Below are 13112 nucleotides of genomic sequence, written 5' to 3'. Positions count from 1 at the left end.
GTGTAGCTCCGAAGGGGCCTTAGTCCCAGCTCAGGTGGTGCGAGAGTGACGGCCGGAGTATAGCTCCTGGATGGTCCAAGAGGGAAGTTTCCCTAGCGTGGCTGTGTTTTGGAACACGCGTTCCCACCATGCCAACCAGGCTGGCCTGAACTTGTCTTCTGTCCGTGCTGCAGGGGTCCGTGAAGTCGGGCGCAGTTCCCTTTTCTCCTGTGGCAGGGCCGTCTGTGCGGCACCGACAGGCGCATCCCTGTTGCCTCCGGCTCGCCGGGCTGGGCCGGGAGCTCGGGAGCTGGGGGAGGATGAGGAGGGCGGGGGGCGCGGCCTGGCCCCGCCGCCGGGCGGGGGCGCTGCGGGCAAAGCTGCGGAGCCGGGCGGGGGGCGCGGGGCTCCCCCTCAGAACCTCGGCATTCCCTTCCGGCACAGCGATCCGGGCAAGCCCAGAGGGCACCGCGCTTCCTCCCGGCTTCCGAGCCCCCGAGGTCTGTTTTGCCATCTTATACCTTAGATATAAAGGAAGACTTTGTCCTCTCTCCGACAGCAGGTAGGGCTGGGCTGGGCTGGCGTTGTTCTGGCGGCGTGGGGTAGTTGTAGAAACAACCTGTTACAAAGCTGCAGGTTTCCAGTGCACGCTTGGTCGGGAAGAGGCTTGTCAAAGGATGCATTGTTTATGGTAGGCTATAGGGCGTCTAGGCTGTCTTCTAAAATTGTACTTCCCAGTATGTTGTCAGGTTTGTAATTGTCTTTTAGTATTGTTATTGCTAATTTTGCGAATTCTGAGAATTCTCTAGTTGTGAATTTCAAGTGACTTGCAAGTAGCTCCCTCTCACGTGGGTCTTTCTTTCATTGATTGTCTTCTGTTTTTTAAGTGTTTCTCATTCTTGGGATGTTCCTTCATCAGCAGGTTCACTTGCTTCAGTGGAATTCCCATGTAGGTGCTCTTCCTATGCACCCCTGTCAAACACCTTGGCTGTTTGTGTCCTGAAAGACCTAACCCAAAAAGACAGTGCTCTGAGAAGTGCTGTTACCCTGTGATCACTCCCTGGGTCTCCCAGTGTGGTATTTCTGCATGTTTCATGATCTGTTTGTAATACCTTTTGATGCGAAGTCCTGCTAATGTGGATTCCTGTTAGTGAGAGATGTGGAACTCAGACATTATGTTGCACAGCAAGTGGTATAAATATCAACAACTGTGGCAAGGGAAGCCTGAATGACCTCAGCAGGCACTTCAGTGCGAAATCAGTCAACCTTTGAGTGTAACAGAAGTGAAATACACATAGAAAGACATCAAAGGACTTACTGTAATGCAAATAATAATTCTATATAAGAGCAGGTCTCCTATTTTTTTCTATTTAGAGGTTCCAGAATAACTGTTAAAATTTTTCAAATAAGTCTTTTTGTAACCTGTTCTATTTAGTTTAAAGATTACTTTAGATATAACAATTGTAAGACTTCTCATGTTTTCTCCTGACAAATTATCTGTAAAACTTGCTCAGATTATATAAAAACCACAATCGTACATTGAATTGTGTAAGAAGATGCTAAGAGCAAGTGTGAAGAAGGAGTGTATGTGAAATGACATAGGCAAAAACATAAACCTTGTATCTTGGCTTCATTTTTTACAAAATGCTGTTTTCATAGAATCTAATGAAGCATGGAAGTCCTGGAGTTGGCCCCCATCCATCCATATACAAATGTGTATATATATATCTCCAACTGTCCTCTTTAGAAAACTTCTTGATGTCCTTCTTTGAAGAGTCAAACAAAAACCATCCTGAAGGAAAAATCAGTCAAAAGCTTTGTGATACATCTGTGTTGTATAAGCTTTATTAGTTTATCAAGTTTAATCTTGAAATATAATCATGTATATGGAGAGTGGGTTTTATTCCTTGCTGGTGGTTTTTTTGTATATCCTATGACTTGAAAGGCTGCTAAGTTTTCTAATTTAAAAAAGTATAGTTTAAACCCCTAATTTTTTTTAAATTCATGGCTAATTTCACATATGCTACATGTTGTGTAAAAACTCACACCTTATGCATTTAATGCAAGTGATACATGAGGTACTTGCACTTCACCTGTCAACTCCACCCTGTGTTCACATGCATAATAAAACCTTCATAGTGTGGTTAAGAGCACTTTGATATCTAGTTTGAACCTTTCAGAGTGTGTTTGTTAGGTACAAAGCAAAATATCTTATTACCCCATCTTTGCAAACCATAGTTTGGCAGGGGGATGGCTGGATCATTCTCATTCTCACAGAAGCATCTGAATTTCTCTCTTGTTCCCAAATGCTAGAAACTGTAAAGTAGGTTTGTGGCAAGATTTCAAGGGCAAAAAAAGAAATTCTATTGAAAAAATAATGCTATTATGAATAAATGATTGCTTGAGCTTTTAATAACTTAAGATCTATAATCACAAATTGTCTTTGTGATATCTTTATGGTTTGTTCTGAAAACTCATGAACACTTTTCTTCTGTATAACTCTTTTTGTATTAGTGGGAAAAATACTGTGAATGAAATCATTATAGGGAGAATTTTCTGCTTGATCTCTCTGTAGGAAGTAATATTCTAGCATGTGTCTTTTATGATAAGATCAGAATTCTGTATTAATCTACAGTGAAAAAATTGTGTAGACATTTATTCATTTACAAGTGGACTATGGACTGACTTGAACATTGGGGGATATTAATGCAGTTTTGAATAGAAAAACTCTCCTATTTTATCAGTCTGTGTAGAACTTTAAAAATGTCTCAGGTGGCAACTTTAATGAACTTCTTCAAGTTGTGGCATTCTGAACCACAGACATGACAGAGTAAGACTGATAACTTAATGCAGTTGAGTAGCCCCTTGTAAGCACTGAACTACTGAAAGTCTGAGATCTGAAACAGGTTATTCTGGTTTTTTTTCTTTTTAAGACCTAGACAACAGTAATGAATTTCAGATTAAATACCTTCTTTTAAGGACTGTATATAGTATGTATGCTTCATGCGTAGCTTGGATAATTATGTTGAATGCTTTCAGCGATGCCTTGGACACCGAGCTGCTTTCATAAAAATAACAGATGCATGTAGGCTGCCACTGACCTGTTGAGTATTGGTGGATTTCCTCTAAGTCTGCCGTCTTTGGTGGCAAATGAGGTGGGAATTCTGTCTGTGTTCTGGTATTCTGTCTGTGAATCTCCACTCCAACTCTTGTAAATAAAAGAATACTTAAATTGAAAAATGATACATATTCTATTCCCAATTTTAGAAAGCCTTAAGGAATCTCCTGTGTGCTAATATATCCCTTTTTTTTCCTTTGTGAACTCTCTGTTCTATATGCGAGGCATCTTTCTTATAATGTCTTCTTTAAGCTAAATTTAAAACAACGCTTAAACTTCCCCAAATAAAAAACTCAACTAAACTAGGCACATAAGGAGAAGTAGCCCTAGGGATAAAGTGGATGTCTGGACAAAAACTGACAGATTATTTCTGTGCTTGTAGTTTTCTGGAAGATGGTGTGAGTATTTTAAGTGGTAAAAATAGCATCAGAGTCTCTACAAAACAAAACTTCATAGAAGACAGAATATCTTAGTAGTTAAAACTACATGAGAATACAAATGGTGATGTTAGACGCTTTGTTAAGCTGGCGTATAGACATTCTGAGTGATAAGTGTAATCTTTCAAATACAGATGAATACACTTCATGAAAATTAAGAGCTATTGAACTCTGTCAGACAGGAATTTGAAAATGTGTTGTGAATTTTCTTAGTGCTTAAAATGTTGCGGTGCTAAATACAGTTTCTTCTAGGCGTGCAGAGTTTAGCATACATTGGTTAATATATAGACTTGTTGTTGTTTGGTTTTCTTATCAGTCCACACAGTTAGACGTCTTTAAAATCTGCCTTGGAGCAGCTGGCTGCCAGCTGACGTGCTGGTGTTGGCACCACCCAGGTTTAACGTGACATCACTAGAAGTTCTACCTCTGTGCTCAAGGAAGTTGATGTGGGAGCCACGCTGTAATGTGGAGCTAAACTGCTGAATTTAGTAAATGCTGAGAACGCAGGGCATGTGAAAATGGAATTCCTGAAAAAAATTGTTCCAACTGTTGTTTCTGGTGATGTAGTTCCGAATGCTGGGAGTACTGCCCATGAAAGCTCTCCAAGGCTATTGAAGATGAGACGTGTCAGACTGTTTTCGTTGGGGCAGACAATAGATGAAGATGAAGAGACACATGTTTTACATCCTGATTACAGTATGTATCCATGTCATCAACCTGGTAAAAACTGATCTCTAGTATTTTTCTTCAGATAAGGATTATTTTGCTAAATTGACAAATTTGGTTAAAAAAAACGCCTTTTTTATCAGAGTTACTATGATAGTGGCATCTTTAGCTTTAGAACTGTTTTATTGTTGTCACAGTGTGATTTCTTAGTGACTTATTTGGAAGTAATTTTACAAGATTTCTAATGTTCTCCATGTCTTTGCATTCCTGTGTGACTTTTTTTCCTCTTTTTGGGATAAGAATTTCTGTTAAAGTTTTTAAACTATAATGTAGCTAAGATGAGGCACTAAGAGTTGTCTAGACAGAAGAGTGCTACACAGAGATCTGTGACTGCAGTGCAGGGTGTGAGTTTTGTGTCACCTTTTCTCTCTCTGTTTTTCAAATCCACTAAGTTTTCAAAGGCTTTCCTTTTAACAGTTTTTTTTTCATCTCAAAACTGTATACATTCTCCTTTTTTGGTGTTTTGAGGATTGCACATTTTAAATAAACATAATATATAAATAAGTCAAGGTTAAATATGGACATTGTATAGAGAATTTTTTACTTAAGAACATGAGTAAGCTTGTTTGTATGAACATTTCTTTTATTTTTATTTTTTTTTTTACTACCTATTAATGTCTAAATATTACGGTGTATTGTGCTAATAAAAAGTAGAATTAGTTTGTATTCCTTTTTCGAATAGTACAGCTGGGTGGCAATGGAAAAATTCAATTTTACTTTTTTTTCTTTTTGTCTTCAGCTAAAATACTACAGTCTTGAGCCTTTATATCTTGGATCCTGAAGGCTGTTGCAGTTTTCACTATTTGCTGTGTGGTTTTCAGGAATCAGTATGGCTTTTAAATTTTTTTCCCTTATGTGTCTACCTGCAAAGGTGGGAGATGGTGGCATTCATCCATCTTACTGGGTGGTGAACTTACAGCCTTAACTATGGAATGAAGCTTGTAGTGGTGGTGGGAGAAAGGGTTTCCTTGGAAAGACTTCTCTTAGCCTTTCTGATTGTATTATAAACTACTTTTTTTCAGTGTGTCAGGTTGAGTAGCATGAGCAAATGGGGAAAGCAGTGACAGTTCTGTTTTGTTAAACAAGTTGTTCCTGTGCAGAACTAATTAGAGCAAGTTAATGTTGTAATGGTATAGGCTATTGAAGGCTGCTTACAGAATAAGGTCTGTTAAGGCTGTTACTGCCTTATGTGCTTGAAAACTCTGATCAGAAGCTCATGGTGTCTGATGGTGAACGTCTTTTAGCCTCATATCACTGTGATGTGCACAACTTAAATGTTTCCATAGGTGTATCTCATCAATTCTCCTTTTGTGCTCTATTCTGGTTTCTTTACAGCTCTCAATATTAAATAATTTTTTTCAAATTTCAGAACAAATGGAGTTGTCTTTGTGCTAGGTGAAAAGAAAATAGAATACACCAGTTGTGCTGTTGAAGATGAATTTTCCTCTCTTGGTTATTAAATATGTGTCAAACGGTGATTATTAGGAGTGATTTTGTGGAAATCAGCAGTGCCTGACTAGTGTCACTTAATATTGTGATGTCGTCATTTGGGAAATGCAGACTTATAGTCTCTTCTGGGATCATGCTTTTACAATAGCAGATAGTAGCTGAATCCTCTTTAAATTATCTGCTTATTTCTATTTTTGTATCGTGGTAATGGAATGAACTGCTCTGCTGGAATAGAGCAAGAGAACTACTGTGTTTACCAGCTGGGTATGCTGCAGAAGGCAGGTGCCGACCAAACAGGTAATAAAACAATAGAATTATCTGAAAAAAAATTGTAACGTTTACTTGCTTAATGTCAGCAGATGTGGTATTAATGAACCACAGAATTTAACATAATGAAGCTGTTGAGGAACTCAATAGGTTTTTTTAACCTAAGGTGGTTTGTCCTGTAAATATGTGTGAATTTGAAAGTAGGCGGGGTTTAGTTTTTTCTTTTATTTTCTATTCCTTACTGATACTTTTTAGGAATATTTTTGCTTTAGTGAAAATTTAGGTGAAATACTGAGCCTGACAACTATTTTTAAGTACAAAAGTATTATAGAAAGTCTCAAACTAGCCAACCAATAAAAAAACTATTCCTGGCATCAAAAGCATAAAAGTATTATTTTTATAGCACCATCTAGTTGGGTTTGACTATATCTGACCTAAAAATTTTGTGTGGAATTCAAGTGATGAGGGATTTGTGTTTTGTTTGGTTGGTTTGTTGGTTTTTTTGGTTACTAAAGTATTTATTGTATCATCTTTCAAAATGTTAACTCAATTAGTATATATATACTTTCTTTTAGAGCTGAAAATAGGACCTTGGAAATACATACTCTCTAATGTGCCTTTTTAAAATACGTAGTTTCTGTCAGAATGGTTTCCAGTGTATTTTAGAAATCTTTTGTAACTGTCTTTTTAGGTGTATAAGGTTGTTAGAACTGTAGAAGAAAGCCACAACTCATTGTAGTATTTGCATATTGATTGTATGCATCACAATGCTTAATAGATGTTGGTAAAAGAACAGTCAGGTTTTTAAAATTTGCTGTAGCATTTAAGAGTTGACAGGTTTTCAGTTTTAAAAATTTCTATCTCAATAAAGCTATAATTCAAATAAAACATAGAAAGCTGAACTTGGAAGATTCAGGTTGTAGCATTAAAGAAAGGGAACACCATGGCTGCCCTGTGTGAACTCGCAAATGGCAGCTGTACCTGTGGTGTGTGAAATGTGCCCTTCTGTTGCATTCTGTGCTTTTGGTTGTGTTGTAAGGTAGGGTAGCTAATAATGTGGAACTGTCCAAGTGGCCAACTGTGTAAGTCACATCTGCAAGAACTGCACAAGAGATGTTAATTTTATCAGTGACGTGAGTATTCTCATTGCTCACAGTGTCCATGTTATTTCTGTGTATGGGAAATGTGCTTTCCTTCAAGTGCTCCTGCTAGGAGAGCAAAACTAAGCCAACAGGAATGTGTTCTTTGGTGGTAAGGAAATGAATAATGGAGCTGTAACTGCCTCAGGGTTATTAGCAGGGGCTGGATATGCATTTTAGTGCCTGTGAGCACTTGCCCCTGTAATACCAGCAGCTCTGCAGGGCATTTTCAGCTCTGAGTTGCATCTCTGATGAGCCTTGTGCAGGAAAGGCTGACCGTGGCCCCAGTGCCTGTGTGGAACAGAAGTCAGTTTGTGTACCCAAGCTCAGAGTTTCAGTTAGAGAAGACTGGGGGGGTTGGTGGACAACTAAGTACCATGGCTTTCCCCGTGGACAGCTAAGTACCGTGGCTTTCCCCCTGTCCGACACAAGCTGCTCGCTTGTATTCAGAGACTGCTCCATAATACTGTTTGGGATCCAGAATACTATTTACATAAAAATCTCTAACCCTCTCTCCTTGTTTTCTTATCACTGGAGATAGCATTGTTTTACTTGAGTAATACCCCAGGAAATTTTTCTGTGTATATTTTCCATAAGAAGTAATAAGTGAACCTTTCCTAAGGGCCTTTAGAACCTGCTCTTGAAGCTCTTTGAAACAGAAGGTAGGGAAAGGAGATTTTGGGTTGATTTGAGTGCATTTTTACAAGAGGATCAGGCTGATCTAACAGTTTGCTGTCAGTGAAAAGGGCAATCTCACTCCCAGCTGTGCAGCCCTTCCCCATCTCCTGTTGGGTGCTGGTGTGGCTTTTCCCTGAGCTGATTAATTTCACAATGCCAGCAGAAAATGTTCTAATATTTTTGGGGCAGTTTTTTTGGATGAATTGACAAGGGGAATTAACTCACTGAGAGGACCTTTTGGGTCACTAGTGGGGGCAGCATTAGATGTCTTACCATCACCAAAATAGCAGTCACCTTCTGGATACCCTCTGTTTTAATTGATTTGTGGAAAACGAACTCTTTAATATTTTAGATAAGTGGAAACACAAGCATGTCTCCTGAGTTTTATTTTAAGTGCAGTGATGATATGTTTTATTATTACTGCTTATAAGCAGATACAGTGACCACTGGGTAAATGTTTTTTAAGTAAGGCATTAGCTTCAGATGGAGTCAATAAAGAACTGAAATAAGGTCCAGCAAATCTTTATAAAAGTCAGCCCAAGTGCAAAGAGGGTATACTTCTGACTTCTTTATTTTACCTTAATATGGAAAATTGACTATAGTTATATTTAACCGTTTTTAAAAATGTTATGGCATGGCTTAGTTTTAGGAGACATCTCAAATATTATTTTTGACCTTATTTTTTGAGATCTTTTTTAAAAATTGTGTTGTGTACTTGACTGTATGCCTGGTGTGCTTTTGCTGTAGCTGTCTTAGGGTTTCATCAGAAGAATAGACATGCAGGAACTTACAACAGATACACTTTGGTTGATTTGTGAGGTAATTGTAACTTAGTGCTTCTTTCAAGATGAGTATCAATACAAATGAAAGGTGGATCTAAAATTACCTTCATACTTAACAGGTACTCGTGGAGTATATGTATATAAGGAGGTGATTCACTTGTTTTCCTCTGGGGAAGAGAGTTTACATTTTTTTCTTTATTGCTATTATTCACTTAATAGGTTATCTTTGTATCACATTTGCAGGGTCTTGTGTGCATCTGCTGGCACTTTAAAGGTTTTCTCAGGCATTAGTATATTAGTGTAAGGTGTCATATGACAGCTGAATCAATGTAATGGCTCAGTGCTGTCAACAAGAGATTGAACCTGTCCATCTGTATAGTTGTCTTGTATATTCATTTTTAGTGTTCCTGTTGCATCTCTGTCTTTGGTGAGACTATTTAACTGGTTAAACCAATAGGAAACGCCCCTTTCCTTCCAATACCAACAGATAGGCAGCAAACTGGAACACTGTGAGGAGGAACCAACAGCAAATTTAGGAAGTGAATGTTAGTAACCCTGCTGTTTGGACTTTGATTTTCTGTTCTTTTTGACTTTCTATCTTGCAGATTGTGAGCTGAAGAGTAAGAAGTAATGAGAACTCCAGTTTATTAAGGGAAAAAAAAATTAAAGATGAAATTGAACAATATTTAGCTGCAAATATTCTTTGAAACGTTGGGCTAATTCTTTGAAACAGTGCAGATAAAACTTAGTGGGGAATTGTAAATATCTTTTGACCTTTCCAATCCACAGTTACTTTAAGGTAGTTGTGAGAGGGACAAAATAAAGCTTTTAACTTGGAAGGAGAGGGGAGAGACACGATACACATGGGGGATGAAAGAAAATTTAACATAGACAGAAAACCAAGCAAGTCTTCAGAAGATTCTGTAAAAGCTGATAAAGGAGAGTTGTGAAGTACTAAAGTCAAGAAGATGTGGAGAAACTTGTTGTGAAAATAACGATATCTGCTACTGTAAAACTATTCTTTCTGTGATATACTGGACATACAAATATTCTTTTAAATTCTTTGTGTCTAAATTGTCCACAGGCCTTGAAAGGGACATTTTGAGAGGGAAAGAAGAATTTAGCATGCTGTTCCTTTTTGATTTATACTGTAAATATCTTGCATGCAGAACAGATTTTAAAACTTACTCTATTTTCAATAATGTCTGTTAGTGATGCCAGGATAGAGTATATAAGATGCTGAACAGCCTGTAAAATAAAAAGATCAGCTTATTTTGAAGGAGCTATTTTGAAATAAAAAACTGTTATCCTTTAAAACACATCAAAGTCTATCACTGGGCTAAAAAATCCAAAGTAATATCACCCCTGATGTTCAAGAAAGCATTTGTAAGGTCACTATAGCATTTACTAGTAGGATTAAGTCAGCAGTTGCATATGAAGATTCTACACTAGTGATATCAGCAATTCAGATTTAAGTTACAGAAAGATTATAATTGGAACATTTTGTTAAACAGTTTTTCCCTTGTCAGTTGAAAAGGGAAGAACTCTGTGTTTCAAATGGATAAGTTTTAGTTTGTAGGTGATATGACTAGTCTTAATCTCCTTTAGGGTTTTTCTTTGTTTCTAATGAAAATATGACTAGTAAATGGAAGAGTCAGATACGACATTTTTCGGTAATTTATTATATTTTTGATGACTCTTGGTAGTTTCTGTTGGCTGCATTTGTTAACTGTTTTATGTCTTGGTTTGCAAACTGTGTTTCTAGTTGCTTTTGTTGTAAGCTCTTAAACAACAGAATGATTCTTCCCCTGAGTGGTAACTTTATATGAGTTCCTTATAAGAAGTATTGTGTGGATCCAAACTGAGGGAAAAGTAATTTCAACTACTTCTTAATCAAGGGGGCACTTTTGGAAAGTGTTTCCACTTTCGGTAAATGTCATTCTTTGTGTCTCAAACTTATCACTGAATAGCCTTTAGTTGCTCTTTAAATAAGAAAATGTCATGAGTGTTGTCTTCATTTGGGAATATGTTCTCTCCGTTAGTAAATGCTATTGAAGAATACCTGTGGTTTGTTAAGTGCTGTTAGTGGTGGTTGTTTTACTTGACATGCATCTTCTTGCTCTCCAGCTAGATTCTGAAGGGTCCCTTCAAGCACAAACCCACCCATACAGGAGGGTTCTCGGCTCAGGCTCGAAGGTTCTTGGTGTTTGCATTTGTTTATAAAAGAAAGATTTTTGTTATGAAAAATCCAAATGCACTACTGACTTGAAGACATAGGTAAAACTTTCAGAAAGCCATATCACTTTAGCAGTGACACCTTCTGATTCAATTTCTTTCTGCAGCAGTTTTTCATGAGATGCTCTGGATGTTTATGACTTGGTATATCCTCACTTTATAAGGGGTGCTGCACAGCTTATATGGAGATATTACATAAGTAATAATAATCCTTTAGCGCATTAGTACCGATGAGTTCTGTAGTGACAAGCACGTGTGGTGGGCCCTGATTGCTTGGGAGACTTTCAGTCCTCATTGATAAGACCAGCATGGCAAATATAAACTTCAGATACTCTAACATCAGGATACTGTTGCACAGTCATATTAGACACTGACTCAAAACTGTCTGGTGTCTCTTGGCATCTCTTAAAAATCCAGTGAGAGCCTTGTCTCAGCTACTTCTTTGAGAAGATGACTGGCCGAAGGAAGGATGTTTTTTAATTTCAAAATATTTTCTAACTTGAAACATGAAACCTAGGAAATAATACATATAAAAGCAGCTCATAACTTGTATAAAATATTGTATTTATCTAGTATGTTGTTTTCAGTTAATTAGAGTTAGTTTAGAAGTGTTTTTTCTTTATTGGTTGGAATTTCCATAAACTCCTGTTTCATGGAAGGAGCTGCGTAGAACAGAATAGCTTAATTTGCCCAGATGTTGATGAAGTTATACCATACACATTTATAGGGGCATTGTATGTTTGGACAATTGACATGTTCATGTCACTTAGCAAAATGAACAGTATCCATCTGCTGTATCGATAGATAATATGACTGACAAATAAAGAACAACCAGTTGCTGAATGGAAAAAGCCAAAGCATGTTCTTCTTGCTAGATAAATACAACATTTTATACAAGTTATGAGCTGCTTTTATATGTATTATTTCCTAGGTTTCATGTTTCAAGTTAGAAAATATTTTGAAATTAAAAAACATCCTTCCTTCGGCCAGTCATCATCTCAAATAAAGAGCAGCCAGTTGCTGAATGGAAAAAGCCAAAGCGTGTTCTTCACGTTATGTGAACATGTTTTTACCACCTGATTTCAGTTCTTCATTTTTCATTAACTCGTAGGGATTGTGTTGGTGTGATACTGTCCCTTTCCATTTGATCTGCTCTGCCGGATGGGGGTGCATGGATGGAGAGCTGCCTGCTGTGTGTCGGGGGCAGTGCTGTGCTTTGTAGCTGCTCCCCCATGTGCATCTGCTGGCAGAGGCTGTTTTGTAGTCCACCAGCCAAGGCACTTTAAGGAACTTTGTGTTGTGAACTCTTTGCACAACTTTCACACAAATGCAACCTTGTTTTAAACTTTTAGTGTGTGTTAGGTGTTTACTATATTAACTGTTGCATTTAGCTGCCCTTGGGTTTGTTACTACTTCTGGTTCTCTTCTTTCTGATTTTTTTATTTCTTTTCTTGCATTTCTTCGATGTAACAGCACACTTGCTCAAGATAAAGGTTCAGAAATGATACTCATAAATTCTGTTATTTCTGACTTGCAAAGCAATGTGTATTTTACCTTTTAATTACCTTTTTTTAATCTTAAAAGTGTCTCTAATTTGTATGTATGCTTCATGTTCCTACTAGGGTATCTGTTGTTTCGCAGAGACGCAAAAGCTGTAAAATTCAGCATTAAAAGCACTTAATTGTTTATATCCTGGTAACTAAAGCATTAAAAATTGCACTGTAAGTATTTACTGGCTCCAGAATGAAGAAATATGCCAGTTTAGTTCAACTGTGAAGAATGCCATATTAATGTAATTCTATTTATTTCTGATATTGAGTGGAGGAACTCCACATGCTCCTGCCCTGTGTAACTGAAACATTGGGAAAGGCAATTGCAGGAGCTCAAACCTCAAGAGAAAATTGCCTGTCCATGCCTTGCAGAGTTTACCCCTATAGGTGATTTTCTTTAACGTTTTTTCTTTGAAGTTTTCCCGGATGAATCCTAAACTTTCAGTGGTGTTTTTCTCTGATGCTTTCCATAAGGATAGAGTAGCTGATCCTCGCTTAATACAAATATGATGTTTCCCGTAAAAGTGGCACAGACATTCAGCAGCTTGGGAGGAGCAACAAAAATAGAAACATAACTGATTTGTAGCAGTTGTCTTAAGGCCTTGTAGGGTAACAGAGTTAAGCCTTTCCTTACTCTATCCATTTAAACGCCCAGCAACTAAGCAGGGATTTTCTGTAGCTCCGTAACTATTTCCAGGTTCTATTTAAAAGGCTGGTGAAAACCCAAGAGCTGGTTCCCCAAACCTAGTGTG

The 13112-nt window shown here is 37.7% G+C and overlaps 1 protein-coding gene across 13 annotated transcripts in view; it reads left to right on the top strand.

Annotated features, from left to right (window-relative positions):
* FRYL (FRY like transcription coactivator) overlaps positions 1 to 13112 on the top strand; it is a 165378-nt gene that overhangs the window by 22084 nt on the left and 130182 nt on the right. For 12 of the 13 annotated variants that reach the window (XR_003526494.1, XM_027636271.1, XM_027636272.1 and 9 more), the window contains exon 1: positions 3974 to 4230. The exons of the other annotated variant lie outside the window; for it this stretch is intronic. Coding sequence is in view for 11 of the 12 variants with exons in the window: in XM_027636271.1 (XP_027492072.1) it covers positions 4053 to 4230 (178 nt within the window). In the remaining variant the exon portion in view is untranslated. Of the gene's footprint in view, positions 1 to 3973; positions 4231 to 13112 lie in introns of those variants that run through there. 13 annotated transcript variants of the gene reach the window in all.

Source organism: Corapipo altera, unplaced genomic scaffold (assembly GCF_003945725.1).
Source record: "Corapipo altera isolate COAL_440 unplaced genomic scaffold, ASM394572v1 22b, whole genome shotgun sequence".
In the NCBI taxonomy this organism is placed as follows: domain Eukaryota; kingdom Metazoa; phylum Chordata; class Aves; order Passeriformes; family Pipridae; genus Corapipo; species Corapipo altera.
This window is presented reverse-complemented; position numbering and strand designations above follow the sequence as displayed.